Consider the following 26,635-nt stretch of genomic DNA (forward strand, 5'->3'; position numbering starts at 1 on the left):
ACCAAGCACGGATCAGAACACTGTGCTCATGCGTCAAGAAAATGTAAACTAACTATAGATATCATTCTGGAAACATCCCCCAGGCTGTGGCTAAGCCACGTCTCCGCAGTATCCTTTCTTTCAGGAGCGCTAGTCCTGCAAGTTTCGCAGGAGAAATTCTGTAAAGTTTGAAAGGTAGGAGACGAGATACTGGCAGAAGTAAAGAAGCTAAGCCATGTCTCCGCAGTATCCTTTCATTCAGGAGTGCTAGTTCTGCAAGTTTCGCAGGAGGACTTCTGTAAAGTTTGGAAGGTAGGAGAAGAGATACTGGCAGAAGTAAAGCTGTGAGGACTGGGCGTGAGCCGTGCTTCGGTAGCTCAGATGGTAGAGCACTTGCCCGTGAAAGGCAAAGGTCCCGAGTTCGAGTCTCGGTCGAGCACACAGTTTTAATCTGCCAGGAAGTTTCATAACTATAGATATGCTTTCTTTCTGCATTTTTTGCATTTAGAAACAATTAAATACCTTATTATTTGTTTCCCAACATTTGCTCCTGGTCAACAGTAGCCCAAGAATATTTTCCAGTACAGCTTACCTTTCTTAATAGTTATTCATCATTCATTAGGTAGCTAATGAATTCCTAGCACACAAGTTTTTTTTTTTAATCGCTCTGTACTTGCAAAAACTGTTCCTTCCTTTTGTACACTGACTCTGCATTTGGGAGAAAAGTCTTCCTGCATTTGCATTGTGGGATTGAAAGGCAACAAAAAACTGAACAATATTTAGCAGTTCTGAATGGCAGGAAGAATGTCTGGATTTCTCAAAATACAAGGTCAGCTTTGTGCGACAATGAAGATTAACGAAATCGTGTTTACTTTCATGTTCTTCATTCACAAATTTCTTCAGGCAGCAGAATTCTTTGAAACATTTCACATCATCTGCAGGTACGCTTCTATCCAACAGATATTTAATGGTTGATTCCACATCCTTCCCAGCTACATAAAACATGTGAACTCTTGCATGGGGGACAAACACTTTCGAACAAATACAGAATATCTTTCACTGAGTCCAACTACTGCTGCAGTGAATATGTCACATACAGCGTCCAGTCAATTTCTATGTTTCTCTTCCAGCAGCTTTCATTTTTCTGCACATAAATTTATTGGGCTCACAATCAGTGAGCATGTTATTAATGAACAGTAGGATTCCAAGGACTTCAACAAGCATATAATTTACATTCTCAAGCTCTGCTGTGCATGAATGAAACACACTAATAAGTGTTTGTAGATGTTACAGACAGATCTCATGAAATTCCTTTTCATAGAACTTAATGATTGTAGCTGGACTACACTTTGGATTTCAGAGCAGGGGAGATACGGATATGGATATCCCCGTTTATCTCCTGAAGTAATGAAAACCATATCATTTTGATCTGGGATAGCAATTTATTGTATGAATATTGACAAATTCTGAAAATTTTTTAAGTTCAATAGCCCAGACTGTACAGTTTTGGAGTACTGAAACCATTATTTAGGATGTAAGTTGTATGTCCAACTTCAATCAAAATTTCTCTCCCTAACAGTTTTTTAAGTTTTGAAAAAACATTTTTTCCTTCTAAATAAAATGCAATCCTCCAAACAGTGTTTTGCAATTATCTCCTGTGAATGCTTTACATTTATCAAGAAGCCCCTTATTTTGAAAAGAACTGTTTAAAAATGAAGAGGTAATGTCTGCAGTGTCATTAGGTTGTTGATCTAATCCAATTAATTTGAAGTGCAAACCACCAATTTTCCAATAAAAATACTGAATAATGATTGAGAATATTTTCACTGGGCCGTGGTTACTGCTATTGATAGAATTACTGCAGTGAGCAATGTAATTCTCTTCAAACTCTTCATAACACTTTCAACAGAGTAAGGACTACGCACTGAGTTTGCTTCTGTTTTTGCTCTCACACTTTAAAACTTTTTGCCGTACCGGAATCTGAAAATAAGGATTTTATCACATTAGTTGGGCAGTCCATCACTTTATAGCTGTTACGGTGCTTCACAGTACGAAACATTAAAGTAACTTCAGCGGCACACACTCCTCTCCTTCTTTACACCTTGTTTTTGCAAAAAATTGAGTTGACTTTGAAGATGATGCTTCTCTTCAGATAGCTCTTTTGTGCTTTTCAGACTCCAAATGTATTTGTAAATCTTGCCCTCCTTTGTTTCCCACAGGCATTATGTACCGGATTTACAAACCACATGCTCACATTCAAATTAATCCCTGCCACATCTAAAACCAGGATACTTTTTGCAGTTATATAGTAAAATTGCACTTTCTTTTAGGCTTATTTGTTATAAATTTAATAGCTTATTAAACACCAATGCACACTTCAAACTACGGCCACATGATGACTGGGAACATTTGTGCACATCATGAAACCTTATCTTTAGGAGGTGGATGGACAGTATGGAAACAGAATGCGGATTGTCACTAGGAGGAAATTGGTGCAGGGGGAAATTTTCCACCATCTTTCTCAGCACTAACAACACAGGCCTGGATCTCACTTCTTAACCCTTTCATGTGTCTCACATACAAATTTATTTCATGTGATCACATCTGTATGGTGCTGTAGTCTAGCACTGAATGTATGAACTGTTTGGAGCCAACAGGCTCATTGTTTGGCACCTAATGGGCAAGATATTGCTTAGTTGTTGAGTTGTGCATTGTGTGTCTTGTGTTTTGGTGGTTTTATGGTTTCTTCCTGTCCGCGATAAATAAGCCCAGTAAATGTACTTATTGTCGTTTTGCATTGTTTGCTAGAAATACACAGATTTGTGCACATATTTATTCATAAAACAATTTTAAATTCAATTTGTGATGTTACCTTAGGGCCAGTGTGTGTAGAAAATTTCCATTGCCATTTGTTCATATATGTGTCTACATTTTTTACACTTATGTATTTTATGCTCTGCTGTATCATAATTTATTTCCCCTGGTCTGATATAAAATGAAAAACTCCTCAGACTCCTGTTTATTTATTTATTTGTAATGAATGCTTGCCTTCCCTTTCCTTTCATATTTCTTCCAGATAAAAGCTGCCTTATAAGAGCAAAATGAAATAAAAGTCGGTCCCATTTACCTCCATTATTACTGTTACACATGATGAAATTGTTTTCTTTTGCAATGTCCAAAAGAAAATAATGAAGATGATGGCATCATTTGAGTGACCTACTGCCAATAGCATATCAGCTTTCTCTCCACTGGTCAAACCAGTTCACACCTCCCATTACAACTGTGTACTCTGCTATGGCTGCAGGGCAGGATATAACTGAGTTTGTACCATCTCTATTTCTTTCTTATGACAAATCTTTTATCTTTAGGGTGATGAGCAATTGATAAAACTGTAACAGACTTATTATTTTGAAATTTTACTGCACATGCACACCCCTTTATACGGATTATGTCGTGCACTTACATGCAGCTGGAAAACATTTTCCAGCAAGGAGCAGAAGGCGGCAACACAGAAAATGCTGCACATAGAAGGAAGAGGTAAAGTCTAATTTCGTATGTAGCTACTGCAAAGTAGCACCACATATACAGCAATGTTTCAAAAACAGATCATAATCCCTATAAAAAATTATTTTGAGTGAGACATAAGCATATGATCCACTGGACTCAAGAAGGAAAAATTTAGGGAACCATTTATTCAATCTCAAGTCCAGCAGGATATATATATATATATATATATATATATATATATATATATATATATATATATATATATATATACCACACACAATAATCACAAAACTATAAAGAACTATTGAAATTTAGAAACATGGTCAGACTCTGTATGTATTCCAAAAGCAGGAAACAAATTTTTATAGTAATATGAAAAAAATTAATTAATTTTGTCATGAAAACGTTTAACAACCACCTACTGGGGCACAACAAGGATTCGAGAAAGCACAATGTAAAAAATTTATGATCAAATGAGGTACTTCTTTGAAGTAATGAATTTGACATTAAACTGATCTTTTTGTAACACTATTAGGTCACCAAAGTTGGCAGAGTCTGGTTGCAGAATAAAATTTACTGACATATAACAATCATAACAATGGACGTAGGGGGCATAACATTGCATGCGGACTTTAACAATTGCTTATTACATAACTAAGTGTAACCACCACTGCACACTGCACTGAAAATTTGTCACATAATTCACCTCTGAACTTAGGCAAATCAAAATTCCAGGCATTTTAACAAATTTTAAAACTCCTTCCACATGCAAATTTCAGGTCTTAAAAAGAGAACATGCCTGGAAAAATGTGGACATATGATAGCCCTACTACAGCATTTCTCAATGGAGGAGTTACATGCTGCTGATGAGACAGAACTCTTTAGCTCGAAGTATCATAACCAACTTCTAAAATATAGGCAGAAAATTCTTGTGCCACAGGATGATTCCCTCATACAGCACTCCTGACTACACTGACTTAATGGCACACTGCAGTTTCTGAAAAATGTCTTCATAACAGTGCAAAGTGATTGTTTTTCCACATTCAAGGAACTCAAAGGACAGATGGCCGTTGCACTCGAAGGAGGCAGTCGTCATGACCTTACAAGAAGTTGTGTGGACAGTTTTGTGTGGCAGGGGAGATGTGAGATGTTTCCACTGTTGGCTTTGCCATTTACCCTTGGGCTGTCAGAATGTTGTCAGACGGAATCATCCTGTTGTACGATAATGCCCATCTCCACAATGCCAATCTTTGGCCACTTGAAGAAAGACAAGCATAGATGTTGGTTTCAGTCGGACGAGGGAGTGCAAGAGTGGATGCCGTTGTGCACTTGTCGGTGGTCGACTGTGTTCTACAAAACTGGAATTGGTCGTTTCGTCTCCCAGTGGGATGAATGTCTTAAAACTTGTAGTAATATCTTTTGAACGGAGCCATTGCATGGTCCCACTATGGTGGGTGTTCAGTTTTCATTTGACTGCCCCGTACACTCTGTCATGGTAAACTTTAATTTTTCTGTGCATTTGCTATATATGTTATGGATTATTATGAGAATATTTCTATTAAAGAACTTTTAAATTAATTTATGGGCAGTTAATAACTAGTTTTAAAATGCTTCTTCAGGTGTATTTGATGTGAAGTACATAAATTAATCTGGACTCTCATTTTCCAATGGTAGTTTGCACACTTCGAATTTCACACTGATGATTTCAGAATAAGTGTACAGTAAAGTAGTCAGCAAAGCAAATTGAATGGCCAACAGGAATTTAACATAGCTGATGGTGATCAGACTTGACAGAATGTTTCATGTCACCAGGAACACACTACTGTTGAGTGAGAGGAATCAGTAACTGTAGCTAAGATAAATGAGTAGACTTTTCAGTGTCCACCACCTCACAAATCAAATGGTACAAATGTATGTTCAGGTTAATATGGACAGCTATAATTACAAATGCATTCAGTACTGTAGTGGGGAAATAAGCACAACATTATCTAGGAAGATCTGAACAAACACATTTATACAAAGAGTCACTGGAGAAAATTATTCAAAGATATCACTTCACCAATTTCAGCCCAAGATTTATGTAACAGCTATTCATATTTCGGGGCAGTATTGAAATTGTGTGATCATTAATAAAAAGTCATTGAACTAGAAACTTTGTTGATTAAATACTGTGGAAGCAGTCTGTAAGCAAAAAATACAGCAAAAATAAGGGCATCTCAAATATCAAAGACAGAAAGATGAGCTGTGCAGTGACCGCATGGTTTGAAGTGTCATGTCACAGACTGCGCAGCCCCTCCTGCCAGAGGGTCGAGTCCTCCCTGGGCATACAGCTTTTCCTCCTTTCGCATCTGCGACATTCACCTTGACTGTCTCAATGCAGGATAGCGCTATGCTTATAAAGCTGTATTAGAAGAATAATGACTGTGCACACACCGCTCTGAAGAATTTCCAGACACCGAAAGGTTTGAAAAAAGGCTTTGGTTCAATGACTGCCATGGATCTGGAGAAAATGATTTGGACATTCAAAAAGACTGGTTCTTTTGGTGTGCAACCTGGTAGAGGGAGGAAAGTAACTGATTTGATGTCAGTGGAAGCAGTGGCCACAGCAATGCATGAGGAGATGAGTGGTGGTGTGCAGACATGTAGTGCACAGAGAATTGCTTGAACATTTGGCATACCCATTAGCATCCTATGAAACATCCTTCTTTGCTATCCATTCAGAATTACTCATGTGCACGAGTTGCTTCCTGTTGACCTGCCAGCAAGACAGACCTTTGCTTTAGAATGTCTTGCTCACATGGAAGTGGACAATGATTGGCCATAGGAGATTTTGTGGACAGGCGAAGCACACGTCCATCTGACAGGATATGTCAATACACAGAATTGTCGAATATGGGCAACGGAAAATCCACATGCAAATCAACCAGTACCACTTCATCCTGAAAAGGTCACTGAGTGGTGTGGGTTAACGGCATAATTTATCATAGGGCCATATTTTTTTCGAAGAGATGAGTGCTTCTGTTCCTGTTACCTGTACTGTCACCAGTACACTATGAGTGTCGTTTGTGCAACAATGTCATTCCAGCTCTCCAACAGCTTGGATGTATCATTTGTATGCAAGATTGTGCACCTCCGCACATTGCAAATCCAGTTAAGCAGCTGCTGAAGCACCATTTCGAAAATGCTAGAACTATCACCCACCATTTCCTCTACCGCCTGACCATCCTGATCACCTGATCTTAATCTGTGTGACTTTTGGCTGTGGGGATACCCAAAAGATGTTGTCTTCAGTGTTCCATTTGCAAACTAAACTGCATTGAAGGCACACATTGTGCAACACATTCTGAACGTGATCCTGGAAACACTTTGATCAGTGCTGTTTCTCGATTTCTCCATTTTAACTTGTTGCAGAAAACGCTGCCACCTATTACGGATTGTCTGTAATTATTATGGATTTATCACCTTTATTGCCTAGTTATGGAGAGGTACTAAAAAATTATGGAAAAGAACATTATCGATTTCATGTCTAAAAAGAAATGGAAAACATACTGTTTGCTTTCCACCAATCTTTTGCAACTCATATGGTTTATAGATTGTAATGATTCAGAGCACGTAGTGAACCTGTCTACAAAAGATTGTGACGTACACATCTAGTGCGATAGCCATCTACCGGGGGAACTAAGAAAATTGGTTGACACGTCATTTGCATGCATACTAAGCGGCGATAATGCTCGCATGCATCCAGAACATAGTTCCGTGGTAGTTACATAGGAGAAAAAAATTACGTAATAAATAACAACAAAAAACAATTACTTAATAACTAGGAGCTCTGAGCGCTCTGAAATTTTTAATTCAAATGAGGCACTCCACAAAAAATCAAAGTCCCCTTCAAGTTTTGTGCATTATATTTCCAGTGATCAGGGTATTTTGGGCTAGTTCATATGCACAGGAACATGCCAGGACTATAGTGTGTGCACTGTGTATAGATTGCTGATATCTTCAGTAATCATTAGATTGTGTTCAGTGGTAATATTCGTCCATTTACAATTTGAAAACACTGTGTTAGCTGCTAAGGAAAGTTTTAGTTGCTTGTTAAAAATGCAAGAAATTGGACTGCTTTGTTTCTTTGGCAACTGTTAATACTGTCCACAAAGAAAGGCCTGGAAAAAAATGATAATCTGAAATTAAACAGTGTGAAAGATATCCCAAGTTAAAGTGAGAAAAATACTGTACCTTATTCAGAAAGTAATATTGTGGAACACCAAAGTGTTAGTACAGTGGATGGCAGTGTAACCAAAAGATGTAAAACTGGACAGACATTTGGCCACGTTTTGTAAATAAAATAAATCTGGCCAATGTGTTTTGTAACAATGGGTTCAAGAGAGATTTCTTTAAAGCATGGGGATGAAGATATTGTCATTGGTGTAGACACTCACTAGAAGCTATATTCGCCATACCAAGCTTGAAAAATCTGTAGTTACAAAATTTTATCAAGATATCAAGATACTGAATCTAAGAATGGAAAATCTTTGTCAGTTTTAAAGCTGAATAAGCTATTTCCTGATATTTTGATTGATTGCGAGGGAAAAAGAATTGGAGTTTTCACGATATCAGTTTGACGACTTTGGAATGGTGGAAGAAAAGAGAGCTTATACTGCTTGGTACAAAATATCTGCTATGCATGATGCATTTATCAATTAATTTTAGTCAGAAATGTAAATACAAGCCAGAGATGAAGAAGCCTGTGTCACCATGGTCCAGGGAGCAGAAGACTATCACATGAAGTAATTTAATATGATGGTAGGCAAGATGTTAACAGGCAGAACACAATAGTTTCCCAATACTTATGAAGCTAACTATCTACAATGCATTATCAGAGATGTCAAGTTTGGAAAGACACTATTAGGAGGAGGATGGGGACTACTACAGTGTTTTTTTTTTTCCTAAATGACAGCAGAAGTCACAATTCGAAGCCTAATTGTAAGTCTTGAAAAGTAAATATGTAGGCCTGAAAGAGACTAAAAAAGTGTGCAAGTTATTTTGAATGCTAATCAATTGCTTTACACTCAACAGAGACATCACGACATGAACATCAATGTGCCAAATCACAACATAACTACAAGTTTATGCACCCACAGCACTCATGTTAGAGAGGCAGCACTGTTGTAGAGAAGTTTTTGTGTATATTACAGAGTCTGTATGAAACATATGATGAAAGGGTACTGTATTATTTCTGAAACAATACTGGTGAAGCAGCGAAAAGCAGTGGGTTGTCAAACTACTGAAATAAATCAAATAGTAAATTCCCATAATTTTAGCAGGGGCTCCTGTAAGATTGTAAGTTTAGCCTAGAAATTGTGATAATCACATTTTGTCAGAAAATGTTCAGTGAGGGATCTCATTGTGAAGACCATAAACAGACCATCTAAGACTTGTGCAATATCTTAGGACTATGTGACTGTACATAAAAACCTGGTGTCAGAAGAACTGAACACAAGGAGGACTGTGGCGAAATTTATACCATGACTGCTTCAAGATGACCCATAACAGTGTTTATTTTCTTGATATTCTTTGTTTATGCATATTCTGATTGTTCTTACTTCTATCTATGCATGGAAGTCTGCAAGGAACTTGAGCAACTTGTTCAAGGGTATCCAAACATTCAGAGGTTTTCATTGGTGTTGAAAGAATGTGGGTACACAGATTCTCCTGACACTAAACAGCAATCATCCCCATGGAAGGGTCTTCCTTCACTCCATCCTAAATAAAGTTTAACAAGTCAAGAATGACATTAAACTTTTGTTGATCTGTTTCGCTTTCATACTGATGCTGTTGTTCATAAAGAGTTTGATCCTCCTTATCAGTGGTCAATAAAAAATTCTCTCACAATCTTCCAAGATGTTAGGGAGGACATGGGGAGAAAACATCCAGAGAAGTGGTGTACAAATGACTGTGTACTCCACTATGTTAATGCAAACATGTTGTAAGACACAAAGACAACATAAATTTAAACTGCCTGGGATTTACTGCAGCCCTTACTCTCCCAACCAACACCATTTTGGAAACCCGCCAAGTTAAATCAGTACTGGAAATAGCAAAGAAAATCAGTGTCCAAAATGTTCTTTGGAAAAGGAAGTGAGTGACCCTCACTTATAACAGCAAAACAACAACTAAAAAGCTTTGACAAAATTAAATATTTTGGACAAACCATAACATATAACTTCCCATTAAGAAAAATTATGTGGCATAACAGAATAAATAAATAAATTGTAAAAGCAATTTTATAGTACCAATAATATATGCAACAATAAAAACATGTCGTAACCACAAAATAAACACATTGCAAAACATTATACTAATAAAAATAACAAATGCATAGTGAAACCATTTTCAAAGAAAGCAACACTGCAGAAATGGACAAAAGACTCAAGATAGAAGTAAGAACAATCAGAATATGCATAAACAAAAAAATACCAAGAAAATGAACACTGGAGACTAACTGCTAATGAAACAGTCTACAAAGAAATGGAATTGAGAAGAAACAAATTCTATTCTTTGGACATCATCAGCAGACATGAGAGAATTACACCCAAATCAAGAAAATCACGGGGGGGGGGGGGGGGGGGGGGGGGGGGGGGGGGGGAAGGGAAGCATGATCAACAAACATACAACATGAAGGGTGATTTTGGATTAAGGAAAAGTTGAGATCTGAGACAATTAATAAGTGCTGGTCAACAAGAAACTGGAAATCCCTTTTTGTAAAATTGACTAAAATGAACAAAAATAATTTTAAAAATTGAAACAAACTGAAGATGAACTTGTGGTTAAGAAATCTGTTAACTATTCTTAATCAAACAGACACTTCAAATAAGAGTCAATATGGCAATTTATGACAATATTTCTGTCATTCTTCAGTCAACAGTTCAGTACCTCAGCTTTTGTACGAAAAACATAATTTTGAAGCCAATGGTAGGGTTATTAACAGCTTTAACATGACAGTAAGTTTACTACGTGAGACAAACTGGAAAATCTATAATATTGACATTTTTGTGGTGGTGCGCCAAAGAAGATACTAATTTGTACTTTGATCTGACAAGAAATAAGTATAGGATCAGTAACTAAAAAAAGCTTATTACGAAACTTCAGTTCACAAGAGATATAGTGTGTTTTTATAATTTTTTGTTGCTGTCAAAATTACCTGAGGATTAAGTGAGGTTATCAAGAGCAATACAGACAGAAGGAGAAGACAGAAACTTTTGAAATGTGGTGTTATAGTGGCATGCTTGGATCGATCAAGTAACTGATGAAGAGGTGCTGAACTGAACTGGAACAGAAAAAACATTAAAGTACAACATGACTAAAAGAAGGAACAGGTTGCTAGGACACATTCTCATGCATCATCATCAAGAATTACTTAATATGGTAATGTTGGGAAGTAGGGAAGGGGGGGGGGGGGGGTGGAGAGGTTGTAGATGGAGTTAAAGACTTGATTACCGAAAGCAGATTCGATTGAGTATAGATTGCAGTAGTGATGGAGAATGAAGAGAATGGCACAAGATAGACCGATGTGGAGTGCAACATCAAATTAATTTACAGACTATAGACAACAACATAGTTTCTTCCTTTTCTGATCATAATTAAATGTCTTTAAAATAAAATGGCATGCACAACTTAAGGTTGTAACTTTCACATGATGTGTCCAGTAAGCAACATAGATCGATGAAACTTGAATCATATGTAGAAAGAACTTATATAATATAGTACGTAATATAACCAAAAGAAATGGAATATCAGAATGAAATTTTCATTCTACAGCAGAGTGTACCGATATGAAACTTCCTGGCAGATTAAATCTGTGTGTCAGACCAAGACTCGAACTCAGGACCGTTGCCTTTCACAGTCATGTGCTCCAGTTTTGCAGGAGAGCTTCTGTGAAGATAGGAGGGTAGGAGACAAGATACTGGAAGAAGTAAAATTGTGAGGATGGGTCATGAGTCATGCTTGGGTAGCTCAATCGGTAGAGCACTTGCCTGCAAAAGGCAATGGTCCCAAGTTTGAGTCTCGGTCCGGCACACAGTTTTGATCTGACAGCAAGTTTCAAACAGGAATATCACTTTTATTCAAACACAATAACAGGTTGTATATGCAGACATGGAAAAAATTCCCAGATTTTTCCTGGATTTACTAGTTAAAAATACACTTTTTCCATGTTAAGTGACTGTATTCTTTCTGTCAGAACTGTAAAACTTATAAATCCTTTGAATTGTTGTGGTTTTATACACCAGTGTAGAATTTCCTGGCACTTTAGAAAACAAAACTCAGGGTGAAAGAACACATTTTGGAAAGATCTTTGATGTACAGTAACATGTATGCTGCATATTTTCGTATTATGAAAGTTTAAATTTGAATTCCACTACACACTGCATTTTCCTTTCCAAAGCATCGAAATGAGATTGCGATGCGCTTTTGTAAGCCAGTCATAGCTCAAGTCACACGATCTCGCCACCCGATGACAGTGGATATTCAAAGCATAGGACACGTGATGTAGTCAGCCAATAGCAATATTACTGTTAACTAGTATGAACACATGAATAGGAAAATTTAATGGTTTAAATTAATATACATACTGTTGATACAAGAAACGCAAGGCTTTCAAATATAATATTGGTCTCAAACATTAATAAGTTGCAAGAGAAGCTAAGCTTTCACATATATTGTTGATCTTGTTTGTGCGTGTTACTATTTTACATCACACAAATGTGCCAGAAAAATTTTTAATAACGACATAAATGTCATCATCTGGGCTCGAAATTCTTCTAAATGACTTGCCATTAAAGAGTTGATTTTTAAATAAGAGTCAAACTCTCTGTGATTTAAGAAATTTATCGTACATTCTTGCACACAGTTCAACTTGGGTAAAAGGAAATTTACTTTGAAAGTGACACTTTTCAAACCACCATTTGCAATATTTTCCCGTGACCTGTTAGAAACAGGTTTCATCCAGCAGTTGCCAGGGAGCGCCAGACAACAGGCATCTCTGCGCTTGCATGGCTACGATGATGCACGAAGCCCGCATGTTCGTGCTTATAAAACATTAAAAGATCTTACATTATGTCATAAAAGAAACAAGACATTAGAGGATAATCCAAGAGCATCAAAATTTCATGAACCATACTAAAATGCATAATTCTGTTTAAAGTGCACATTTGTAAATCCAGATTCCCAATGAAGTAGACCTGACCTGATATTAAGCTTTTAATTGTAGTTTTCGGGATTACATTTTCTTGGAGTTCCAGTACTGTAATATCTCTTATTTGGTTCTTTATTGTAGCATAATGGCATACATGCTAGAAGATGAAACTGTGCACTTGAAATGCATTGAACAGTTGACACTAGTCAATAGTGTGCAATTAAACACTTTGCTTCAAATAAATTGACTGCCTCTTTGGAAAAGATTAATAAAAGCCAAATTTCTGTAGCAAACTGACCAAAAAAACTTCAGTGTTCTGCAAGGTGATTAATGCTAATAACACATTTTAGTTTGCGTAATTATGTGAATGTATTTTAATGCACTTGATCACTCCTGGCCAGAGAAATCCGTTCTGTTTTTATTTGATGTGAGAGCAGCAAATACAGAGGAAACAGCAAAATCACTAAATGTAAACATGGGTCACATGGAGACTACCCATCTCCCCACTACAACTCAGATTGCTCTGCGCATCAGCCTCGGATTTACAATATTTATGAACCACGGCAATACTAGGTAGTTGGAAATGGTTTTTAATATGCTGTGTGGTTGCCTGCTTCACAATTTGTTTCCATGCTGATCACAACGCTAATAAGAAGTTTTTGTGGTAGAGTATTCCATTCCTTCACCAGTATAGTTGAAAACTGTGGGATGGTTGTTGGTGCATGTAGACATGCTGCAATACGCCACCCCACTGCATCTCACACATGCTCAATGGTAATTAAGTCTGGAGAACGAGCAGGCCAGTCCATACGAAGAATATCATTTCATTCAAGGAGCTGCTCCACCTGTGCTGTTTGGTGAAGTCATGCATTATCATTCACAAAAAAGGAATCAGGGTCAAACACACCCCTGAAAAGACACACGCGAGGAAGGAACTCCGTGTCACAATAAAGTTGATTGGTGAATGTATAATGTTCAAAGATTTGGAGGTCAGTATGCCCATGAAACAAGCCTCCACACTGTGGTATCGATAGCAACAATGCCACGGCCTAAGTGCCAGTTAAGTTGGCAATATGACGGACACTGACGACAGCGCCCTCTAGCAGGCGCTGTTCAGCTCTACAAGCACGACTGTAGACTCACCCCATATGATCAGGAGCAGACGGCCGGGACACTTTGCTTCAGCTTCGCACCTAAGGGAAGAGTTATGTATTACTTGTGTTGCTAAAGTAAAGGTGATTTTAATTCACACTGCAGTACTGAGAGATTTCCACCTTTTCCTGCTCCTACACACGAGCCACACGGGATACAAAAGTTGGCGACGAGGTTTCCCCTATCATTTCCTTTTTTGCTCGGTACTGCTTACTTTTCATGCTAGCTTCAGTATAAGACTTACATTTGTGAAAACCATGGCTTCGCCACAGGAATAGGCTTTACTGTCTGATCTTGTACGTTTGCAGGCTCAGCAAATGACGCAGCTGCTTACTGCCATAAATGGACTGGTTACACTACAAACTGCAGCTACTTCGGCGCCTCTGACCCGAATGCTGTCTCCGGGCTATGTTGCAACAAAGACAACTACCACAGCGCACCGGAACTGTTTGCTGATTGACACACACTACCCTTCACTATTCCTTCAACTGCCATGTGTTGTGGGGCTAGTTACATTCGGTGTTACAGTCACACTGACTTCATGCCATACGATGCCCAACTTTCTGTGCATGACTGGGAGACCTCTGGCAACAGGCTCTCACAGTTTCATTTATTTCCACTGAGTAGTTCAGGTATTACATTACTTTATCTGTCCCATCCTTAAGTTTTGCAGAGCAGAGTGTGTCATCAGGATCCATTTTGATGTACATCACTAAGCCAAACCCTAAAGCTTTTATATTGGTTTGGTCAATATTAAAATGCAGAATTTGAAATTATAATTGAACTTGCCAACTACTGACAAGAAGTGGTTATTAAATTTTGTAGAACTAAGATGAATCACTAATAGTTTCATTCTTCTATGTAATATGTTGCGAAGTAATCTTCCACAGTGATAATTTTTCACAACCTACCACATAGTTTTAATTTTATTCTTACAATTCCATAATTTGCAGAACTGACTACGATGAAATTCTTGAACTTGGCTGCGACTGTCCATTGTATTATGATACATATTAGTTTCATGCAACACATTTTTATAATGCCAATAGTTATCCGCACTGACAGTGGAAAATGAGAACTGTCAAAAAATTTGAAGGTGGTTTGTAGAAATGTATAATGTTAATCATTCAAGTTATCTGTATTGTAACTACTTGGCAACAAGATAGGCTTTCAGTGCCTGCATTTCTAGTGGGATCATTTCACTAAATCCTTTCTTTATTAAATTGGGACATGATCAACATGATCATTTCAGTGATAGTATTTCTGCATCGTGTTCTCAGAGGCCATTGCTATACTATACCCCTCCAGCTAGAGAACAATCTGTGAAGGTATTATCTATAAGCCTGCTACAGTTTCCCTATGCTCTACGAAAAATACGTTGTCTGCTTCAGGCTGTCTGGCCTAAGTAGATGTGTAAACATTTTTTTCACCTCAGAATCAGTTACTTGGGGAGTAGAGAATTCTCAGAATAAAAATATGGTTGGTTGTGAAGAAAGTATCAGTGTTGAAGGTAGGTTCACAATGCAGTACCTAGAAAGATGAAACTGTTCAGGTCGAACAACATAAATAGATCCATTAACACAAAATTAACTTATGTCCCAGCTTAGCACTGTACCAAGTCTGGAGACGAATGTCATGAAATTTGAACTGGTGGATCTGTAGAGAGCTATAATACCACGTGTTAAAAGAAATCAAACACTGTTAACCACTACACCAGGCACTGATCACCTCCAAGCCTCTCTGCGCTCCATAACAAATTTCTAATGCTGTCATCTCCTTGCACACAACTATTTTATCTCCAAACAGCATTGTAGGTTATCCGTCATGTCAATTACAAATAATTTCAACAGCAGCCTTGAGGTAAACTGGATGCTACCTTCACTTTTGACGGTATTTTGGAAATACCACTAAGTGGTTTGGGAGTTATAATGGTGGAGGAGAGTATTTTGAGCAAAGGTGAGCACAAATTTCAGGAAATGCTACAATCTGCAGTGGTTTCTGAAAACTTTCTTAATGACCCTTGTACAAAGATATGTAAAAGTGATGACACAAGCCATACAAAACCATGGAGAATGCATGAATGAGTACGGGGAAACGGAACAAGACATAGAAATGACAGCAATGAGGCTCTGAGCTTCAAAGGATAATGTGGTCAAATATACTAAACCAAATATGAAACAAAAATTAAACTCATCAGCAGTTATTTTCACACAACAAAATGATATACAAAATATACGAGGAATAATGTTTTAACATTTTCTCTCATTTTATTGTTAATTATATCAATAAATAAATGTGTGTGCACTTTTAAGAGTTTAGACAGTAAAATATTATATACAATCTGCTAGCAACAGGAAGTAACAATAAACATAGAAATGCGTAGTATACTTACAATTACCAAACCACCAGCCATGCAGTGCACAATACGCTCTGCCTGCATCTTCTGGTGTCTGACACTTCACATACACACATCCTTCACGAGAAGCTTTGTCAACAAAGAGATGAAGGATGGCCACTCCCTCACACTTTTCTAGTATGGCGTCTCGAATAAATGTTGGCCAGTCTTCACCATGCTCGCTGTAATAACAAAGTTTTTAACCTAACATAATGTAAACAATGGACAAGTGTAAATGTGAACTTATTTGTGTTTAACTGCTGCTATGAAGGGGATTAAAAATACATGAGCCAGAGGCCTGTAAAAAGAAATTTGTACCTTTATTTCAAAGGTACTGACTAGCACTGCTGGGGAACTTGTCCCACTGTCACACAAGGTGGCGAACAGTTGTCTCATAAAATTCCTCCAGCTGCACTTTCAACCAGTTCCAAATGTACTGCTTGATGTCCTCATCCAAGGTGAATCATGTGCCTCTTAGCACCTTCTTTGGTTCACTAAAAATGGCACAATCACAGGGAGACAGGTCTGAAAAGTATGGAGGGTGACTGAGGACCTCCAATTTGAATGTTTGCAAGCGCTTCTTGACTCCGTTTGTTGTATGGAGTCTTGTAACAGTGTGAAGCAGAACGACCTGTGGGTGAGCTACCCTATCCATTTCTATTTTATCACTTTGTGAAGCCTGGCCATGGTTTGTGAGTATTAATGTACATTCACTGTTGTCCTATGATGCAAAAAGTAAATAAAGAGACCCTTATCTAGTGTGAATAACCTTTTCTTACATACTTGGATGGCATTGGAGTTTTCTGTTGGCGATGACCCTGCATGCTTTCACTGGAGACTGTAGTTTTGACTCAGTTCATATTGATGACATAATGTTTCTTCTCCAGTGACCACATGTGACATGAACTTATTCACTTCCTCAGCACACCACTGCAGAGGCTCAACAGAGAATCCCATTCGATATGCCTGCTGTGCTGAGTGAAGACTGCGAGGCACCCACTGGGTGCACACTTTGTGACATTTCAATCTGTCCTTAACGATGGCGTGAATACTTACAACATTCAATCTGACTTCTGTGGCAATGGCCACTACTGTCACTTGCCTGTCTGGACAACGGTATCGGTTAGGTGGTGCGACATTTCAGACCATGCATCACTGGCAAATGACATCTGTCCTATCCTGAATTGCTTTGCCATGTCTTGACCTTTGCAACAGACATGCAGTGCTCTCTGTATATTTGTCCCATTCTTCAAAAAATTTCCATTTCTTCCGTTGTCAGGGAGAGTACTACGCCCCTTTTCTCTTCTTCTGAAATCTGCATTTCACTGTGTTCAACATGACAGAGAAAAGTAAATTATCGATGTGCGTGCATGGTCACTTTGTCATGTTGTGTGAGTGTGCATCTGTAACCCTCCAGTGGCAATGCTCTTATAAGGACCACACCTCCTTCTGCAGCCAATGGCATCATGAACCTTTCCGCAATTTTCATTTTACAGCATCCAGCTCATTTCTTTTTTTAATGTACATTACGGAACAGGTGATCTCCCATAGTGCCTGGTAAATAAATTTTGTTATTTCTATTTAATTGTCTTTGTAACTTTACAATATTTTAATGTGCTGTGACTATATTAACATTTTAATGACACCAAATTAACAGAGAGATAATTTCCAACTTCACACCCCCTCCCTCTGCCTTTGGGCATATGCATCTGTGCCTCTTCCTGTCTTGACAGAACTAATGGATTGTACAGAGGATTATATTAGATATATTTCATACTCACATATATAGAGCTGGTGTAAGTTAATATTCTGTTTATGCACTCTAAAGAAATTAACACATTCTACTATAGTTACATAATTTTGTAACACATGGTTCTTGTGCTGTCACAACCATGTCACCCAGTGGTATGAAATGTTAACTTGCTTGTTACTGTGGTCTGCTGACAGTTGAGCATCAATGTCAGCAGAGTTATCACTTGACAGGATACTCTATATCAAGTTTGTTTCTGGTATGTAAACTTCTTTTCTATGAACCTAAGTGGGTTTGCACTTAATATGTCATCTTTAATTCATGCTTGTATGACAATTGTGGTGGTGTTCTTGACATATAATCTAATGTTGGGCCATGCCTGTAATGCTTCAATAAAGTTTTTACTTAGTGACTTGAAGCAATTTCAAGAGCATGCTCAGTTAATCATATAACGGTTGCAGCCTCCTGTGCAACCTAGTGTCACAAATTAAATTAATCCGCAAGTGGTATGAAGGCAAAGCGAAGTGGAAATGTGGGTAAGAAATTAAGTCAATTGAGGTATGAAATAAAATTATATTGAAAAAATATGCGACAGGATACAGACAGTAGTATGAGAAAAGAAAATAACAGACTGTATAAAAGAAGTACTGAGCAGCAGACTGGCACTAATAAAGTTGATATTTGTAACTCCAATCAATCTTGCATTACGTCTGTCTGTGCCTGGTAAATTGGATAAAAAATACATGTTGAGTAGTTAGTAAAAATCCCAGATCTAGTATGCTCATTGTGGAACCTAATTATAAATCCAAAACACACAAATATGAATGCAAAACAGAAAGCATTTTAAGATTGTGAAGACTCGTCAACCACAAGATGGAAGAGGAAAAGAATGTACCCCTTCCAATTAAATTTCTAGCTAAAGTGCCCAACTTATACAATTTATATACAGTTATGCATTGTCCAAGCCACCAAAGGGTGCAGCAAAAGATACAGCCAATACCATTGTCTGGCACATGGAAGTAAATAAAAACTCAATAAGGCTTTCTGTATATTTCAATTTCTCCAGTTTTACCTTCATGCTAACTATGCACTGTGGAAGCCATGGAAATCATTATGTTCCTCGACTTTTCTCGGAAAGACTATTTTTAATACATTAAGACCAGTCATTTTTCTTGACGAACCAACTTCCTTCTCCTGGCACATCCAACCATGGTTACATTTGTACTCAAACGAGTCATGCAAAAAGGTGTCCAACATGATTATGGCTACATGACTGAAATTAACAGACTCTGAACATGGAATATTAGCTGGAGCTAGATGCGTGGGATATTCCTTTCTGGAAATCATTGGGGAATTCAATATTCTGAGATCCACAGTGTTAAGACTGGGCCAAGAATACCACATTTCATGCATTACCTCTCCCACAGATAATGCACTGGCCAACAGCCTTCACTTAATGACAGAAAGCTGTAGCATTTTTATAGAGTTGTCGGTGCTAACAGACAAGCAACACCGCATGAAGTAACCACAGAAATCTATATTGGATGTACGACAAATGTATCTGTTAGGACAGTGCAGCAAAATTTGCCATTAATAAGTTATGGCACCACCCGATCAATGTGGCTGCCTTTGCTACCAGCACGATATCGCCTACAGCACCTCTACTGGGCTCATGACCATCTCAGTTGGACCCTAGATGACTGGACAACCATGGCCTGGTCAGATGAGTCCCAATTTCAGTTGGTAAGAGCTGATGTTAGGTTTTAAGTGTAGCGCAGACCCCATGAAGCTGTGGGCCCAAGTTTTCAACAAGACACTGTGCAAGCTGATGGTGGCTCTGTAATGGTGGGTGCTGTGTTTACATAGAATCAAGTGGGTCCTTGGTCCAACTGAACCGATCATTCACTGGAAATGGTTATGTTTTGCTGCTTGGAGACTGTCTGCAGCCATTCATGGACTTTACATTCCCAAACAATGATGGAATTTTCATGGATGACAATGCCCCATGTCACTGGGCAGAACTGTTCATAAATTGTTTGAAGAACATTCAGGACAATTCAAGCAAATCATATGACAACTCAGATCACCTGACATAAATCCCACAAACCCTTAGGGGACATAATCAAACAGTCAGTTCGTGCACAAAATCCTGCACCAGTAACACTTTCACAATTATGGATGGTTATGGAGGTAGCATGGCTCAATATTTCTGCAGGCCACTTCCAGCACCTTGCTGAGTCCAAGCCATGTCGAGTTACTGCACTACACCAGGCAAAAGGAGGTCCAACACAATATTAGGAAGTATTCCACTGAGTCACCTCAGAGTACTTAAGGGAAGTCTTGAGTAACTGCCTGAAAATTTCAGGGCACTTAATCACTGAAAATTTCAATGCACTGCACAGCTGGTTGGGTCATATATATATAACACACACACACACACACACACACACACACACACACACACACACACACACACACACACACACACACACGTAATCTGTCATTTCAAGGTGTAAGTGGAGAAAGTGTGGCTGCGGAAAAATATTACATTGCTGCGACAGATATAGGTTTTTAGCCCGGAGACATTTTGAAAACTGATGGAAGTGGCGTCTTTTATAATTAACTTCCTGTAAAAAAACATGTTCTGTGAAGGAAGAAAAATGCCACTTACATAAGAAATGATAAAGAGTAGATGACAACACTACTGTGTGTAAATAGCGCCGAAAGTGAAAAGTTTCCTCCACTAATAGGAAAATGTAAAATACTCAGGTGTTTAAGAAATATACACTCCTGGAAATGGAAAAAAGAACACATTGACACCGGTGTGTCAGACCCACCATACTTGCTCCGGACACTGCGAGAGGGCTGTACAAGCAATGATCACACGCACCGCACAGCGGACACACCAGGAACCGCGGTGTTGGCCGTCGAATGGCGCTAGCTGCGCAGCATTTGTGCACCGCCGCCGTCAGTGTCAGCCAGTTTGCCGTGGCATACGGAGCTCCATCGCAGTCTTTAACACTGGTAGCATGCCGCGACAGCGTGGACGTGAACCGTATGTGCAGTTGACGGACTTTGAGCGAGGGTGTATAGTGGGCATGCGGGAGGCCGGGTGGACGTACTGCTGAATTGCTCAACACGTGGGGCGTGAGGTCCCCACAGTACATCGATGTTGTTGCCAGTGGTCGGCGGAAGGTGCACGTGCCCGTCGACCTGGGATCGGACCGCAGCGACGCACGGATGCACGCCAAGACCGTAGGATCCTACGCAGTGCCGTAGGGGACCACACCGCCACTTCCCAGCAAATTAGGGACACTGTTGCTCCTGGGGTATCGGCGAGGACCATTCGCAACCGTCTCCATGAAGCTGGGCTACGGTCCCGCACACCATTAGGCCGTCTTCCGCTCACGCCCCAACATCGTGCAGCCCGCCTCCAGTGGTGTCGCGACAGATGTGAATGGAGGGACGAATGGAGACGTGTCGTCTTCAGAGATGAGAGTCGCTTCTGCCTTGGTGCCAATGATGGTCGTATGCGTGTTTGACGCCGTGCAGGTGAGTGCCCCAATCAGGACTGCATACGACCGAGGCACACAGGGCCAACACCCGGCATCATGGTGTGGGGAGCGATCTCCTACACTGGCCGTACACCTCTGGTGATCGTCGAGGGGACACTGAATAGTGCACAGTACATCCAAACCGTCATCGAACCCATCGTTCTACCATTCCTAGACCGGCAAGGGAACTTGCTGTTCCAACAGGACAATGCACGTCCGTATGTATCCCGTGCCACCCAACGTGCTCTAGAAGGTGTAAGTCAACTACCCTGGCCAGCAAGATCTCCGGATCTGTCCCCCATTGAGCATGTTTGGGACTGGATGAAGCGTCGTCTCACGCGGTCTGCACATCCAGCACGAACGCTGGTCCAACTGAGGCGCCAGGTGGAAATAGCATGGCAAGCCGTTCCACAGGACTACATCCAGCATCTCTACGATCGTCTCCATGGGAGAAAAGCAGCCTGCATTGCTGCGAAAGGTGGATATATACTGTACTAGTGCCGACATTGTGCATGCTCTGTTGCCTGTGTCTATGTGCCTGTGGTTCTGTCAGTGTGATCATGTGATGTATCTGACCCCAGGAATGTGTCAATAAAGTTTCCCCTTCCTGGGACAATGAATTCACGGTGTTCTTATTTCAATTTCCAGGAGTGTACGATCACTACATTGTACGTGTGAGTACAACAGCAGTGCCTGGATGACATCAAAAAAATTTTACACGATTTATTAGGCATTTAGACGCCAAGGTGTGTGCAGCAGGAAGGAAAATTGTATTTATTATTGACCAGAGCCCTGTACATCCCAATGAAGCATGATTTTTTGAGGAATGCAAATTGAGTATTCCTTTCTCTGAACTGCCCGAGTCATCTGCAGAATATAGACCTGAGTGTAATACACTCCGCTAAAGCCAAATAAAGAGTATCACTTGTGTGGAAGTTAGTTTCACTCTTTGAGAGAAAGTATGTAATGAGACTTTACATTCCATATGGTCTGCATATGTTTGTTACTGCCTGGAATTCTGTAGCACATTTGCCACTGAAGATAACCTCGTTTTAGAAGAAGAATGTAGTAGGATCACTAATATTTTTGAAAATGTGGTTTCCAGGTGTTTGTTGTGATGATGGCAGCTTGACTTCCACACCCAAATGGATGCAAGTCAGGCGTGTGAAACGCTTGTGAAGGAATACTGTAAATTAGGAGCTGGTGGTAACAATAAAAATTACAATTCTGATGGCGCAGTGACATGGGTGGTGGTGGAGGAGGATTTAAAAAAAAGTGTTCTGCGAAAAGTATTTAAATGTTCAGCATAGAATACTGGTAAATTTGTAATTAAGTAACACCCATATCACCACAACTTGCTTGTTCCATGTACTCAGAGAAAACTCCCATTTAAGGTGAAAATATTTGGGTCCTGAGACATTCATTAGAAAGCAGTTTTATGTGCAAATACCTCTTATAATTAAAATGTTACTTACGCATCTGGATCAAACATGTGTCGAATTTTCAGACAAGGTGTTGGGCTGCAAGGCACAGAGTTTGGACTCCCCGCCATGGTTTCAAATGCTTGACCTTGCCAGATCTTACTGCTTCGGTGATTATTGCTTCTGGACAGTTTCTCCTGATTGATATCTTCGCCACTCGAACTACAAAATTGGATATTTATCATACAATAGCATATATTACATAGCTGATCACTATCATACAACATGCATCAAGATTAAAACTAAGAGAAAAAATGACTTCAGATCTCCATGAAAATGTAAATAGGCCAAACACCACATGATAATGAACAGGATTGTGTGGGTACAAGATTGAAACTGTGGCAATTGAAATGTAAAATGTGTTTCCATAATGTGTAGCTATTTATCAGACTGTGACATATCTGTCACATTCCCTCCTTTGCAAATAATTTTCTTGCCATGAGGAACTTAAAGGAAATTTACAAAAAACATATTCCCTGCCATGTCAGTTTGTAAACATTATATTTTGTCAGTTCATAACCAAAGGCATCAATTTATTGGTACAGTATGTTGAGCAAGGTGCCTATATTTTGAACTGAGTTCCCAAAATTGATCAAGAAAATTCAGTCTTGCAAGGATTGTCCCCAGATGCTTGTAAAACCACCTCCATTTCCTGTCTGACTTATACAGTATGTGATGAAATATTACTTAATGTTGGTTCTTAAAATTATTCTGAAACAAGCTTGCTGCATTGAGACGGGTCACAAGTTTTTATTGGATTCTGTATAATTTAATGTATTGATATTTGTTTGATAAACAGGAATCTAGATTACATAATGAATATTCATTCTAATGGTTAAACAAATTTACGAATAGTCCCCAGTAACGCATTTCACCAGTCATCTTGCACTTGGACCCAATACTGCTCCGCATTTGTGGAGATGACTGATGGCAGAGAACACACAGCTCTGCCTTAAACAAAATGTATTACAAGTCACAGTACTGGACATCAGTCTATTACATCATGCAAGCTGTACAGGCAAGTCTCTTCCTCCTACATAATGATAGTGGGGAAAAAAATGTCAAAAATCTGGCTACAGAACCCCATTGATCCATTACTGCCTGTACCCATGTAGACAAAAAGCTTAAGCCATAACTGACTGTATCCAAAATTATAGCTTTTTGTCACAAAAGACTACCTCAACTAGTGAATTAGTGCTAGACTGTTATTTCACCATCTGTACACCAAATCCAGATATGATTACAATCTACATGAAACTTATCAGGAACATTTATCCATTCCCAGCTCAAACTGCCACTGGTGTGCTACATGTCTGGGCAAAATTAAAATGTACCACCTTGTTTTCATGCTTCTGTCACATTTCTGTAATTTTTGCAAACAGGGTGAATTTTGTGGTTGGGTTGTACTCATATCCTCAAAGGGTTAGGTATTTTACCACCACCATCACAGTTACACCTAGTAAAATCTCTTCAATGGTCCACAGGCAAATTTGTAGCCCCTGTGAAAAACACACAAGCTCAATGGTAAAAATTCCTCCATTTTACAGTTCTTCCTAGCAAGGTTTACCTGGATTCTAAGTTCTTACTCGATGTCTCGCTTTTCTTCATCCCATTTTCTTCTTATTCACATCTGATGAGACTGAACAAGTTACAAGTGGCACGAAAGATAGATGGTTCACACCACGAGTGGTGGCAGAGTTAAGGGAATATTTTAGGCTTTTGTGGAGAGGGGGGACGTGAGGGAGGAAATGCTGATGTAATCCACAACTGGCGTTGCCAACACAACTTTCAACATTTAGCTTCAACAAGCAATTATGATACTACTGCTAGGTTACAAAGGTAATGGAAAAACAAGACAACAGAACAAGGGTTTTGCAACAGCACATTTTAAAGACATTTGTGTTCAAATCTGACACAATACATTTGCAACAAGTATATACGCTATTCACGTATATAATTTGCACCACACCCACACCACACAGTGTAGATCGTCAGCGGTGATAGAGGGCATGAAGAAAAATCATAGCATCTGAGCTTTCTTTCAAATTTACATTTTACAAGGTGTACAGAAATTCACTGAGCCGACTTCAAATAAGCTTGTAATGTCAACTGGGGAACTAAACTTATTTTTTCACATCTCTGTCTCTCTCTCATCAAGCTTAAAATAACACTTTTAACAGTGGTGAGCATGTGAGGTGTGGCTCATAAGAAAAGCATTAAACAATAACAGCTATGGTGGCAAAGTTTGTCATTATGCAGATGTCCACATTTATGCTTATTCTTTAACCACTTAGTTACTGTGATGTTTTTGGTTTAATTCAGCATGTTCATAATTTTTATTTAGGATTGTTAACTTCGATATCTGCCCCACCACATGTCAGTGAAGAAAATCAATCAATCAAATAATTAATTACTAAAATATTATAAAGACAATGATGTGCATTACAAAAATATTTACCAAAAAATGAAAGATTGACAAACACTTTTAAGAAAATCCTACCTTCTGGAAACAGTTTGCAATGACTCAAGGTTCTATGGCATCTCAGGCACATGAAACAAAATTCAGTGCATCCAGAGGTTATAGCAGCTTCACAGACACCAACACATTAATGTGTTTTAGGTATCACTAGACACTTGAGATAAAATTGTTTTCTGACTTTTATAATTCCTTTTCCATGAGCTCCTTAGAATATATCCAGGAAAGAAAGCAACTTGAATGTTTTGCAACCAAACATCTTTCATGTGGGCCGCACAGTTGTCAACAAGAAGCACAATTCTGCTGTTTTCCTTTATCATTTTGTGATCAAATGCTTTTAGTCATGTGAAAACTTGTACTCATGTGGCAGTTTGTACATATTTTTGAAGCAGTAGGGATATGAAACTTTAGTCATGACAGACAATAGTGGCTCCTTGATCCCATCAGCATTGGTGTGAGTGAATACCATCCAACTACCACTCTCTGAAGACAAAAGTGATCAAGAAATTCAAATAATAAAACAAACAGCTATTGCAAATGGTTATAACAGCTCCATAGTAGACACCCTAAAACACTCAATAATGGCAAAGAAATCACAACACAAAAAACAAAAAGAAAATATCATCTTCCACACAATCCCCTTTCTAGGTAAGATTTCCTATCAGATAGCCAATGCCTTCAAACGAAAAGGCATAAGCATATCCTTCACAACAGACAACAGGATCGGACAGAAATTACCCCACAACATCAGCACACAAAACCCTCTGCATCACACAGGCATATACAAAATTAAATGTTTAGACTGTGACTGCTTATACATAGGCCAGACAGGGAGATCATTTGAGATTAGGTTCAAAGAACACATGGCAGCACTAAAAAACAAAAAATACCACCCATCAGCTATTGCCACCCACCTGCATGAAACAGAACACCATGTTAACAACACAAGTATCAGCATCCTACACATCCAACCAAAAGGCAGAAAACTAGACATCCTTGAAACACTCCAAATATACAAACATCAAACTAAACAACCAGAATGCATCTTAAATGACAAAAATGACAATATTTACAGTAGTATCATCTCCGTTTTCAACAACTGCCTACGTCATTAAAAATTACTAAGCACACACACACACACACACACACAC

General features: G+C 38.9%; 1 protein-coding gene across 5 annotated transcripts in view; it reads right to left on the reverse strand.

The window, feature by feature from the left end:
* The window catches only part of LOC126299616 (inner nuclear membrane protein Man1), a 315,326-nt gene that overhangs the window by 36,387 nt on the left and 252,304 nt on the right, over positions 1-26,635 (reverse strand). For all 5 annotated transcript variants that reach the window (XR_007552835.1, XR_007552834.1, XM_049991654.1 and 2 more), the window contains 2 exons: positions 23,003-23,170; positions 16,221-16,405 (listed from right to left, as the gene is read on the reverse strand). Coding sequence is in view for 3 of the 5 variants with exons in the window: in XM_049991654.1 (XP_049847611.1) it covers positions 16,221-16,405; positions 23,003-23,170 (353 nt within the window). In the remaining 2 variants the exon portion in view is untranslated. The remainder of the gene's footprint in view (positions 1-16,220; positions 16,406-23,002; positions 23,171-26,635) is intronic.

This window comes from Schistocerca gregaria, chromosome X (assembly GCF_023897955.1).
Source record: "Schistocerca gregaria isolate iqSchGreg1 chromosome X, iqSchGreg1.2, whole genome shotgun sequence".
In the NCBI taxonomy this organism is placed as follows: domain Eukaryota; kingdom Metazoa; phylum Arthropoda; class Insecta; order Orthoptera; family Acrididae; genus Schistocerca; species Schistocerca gregaria.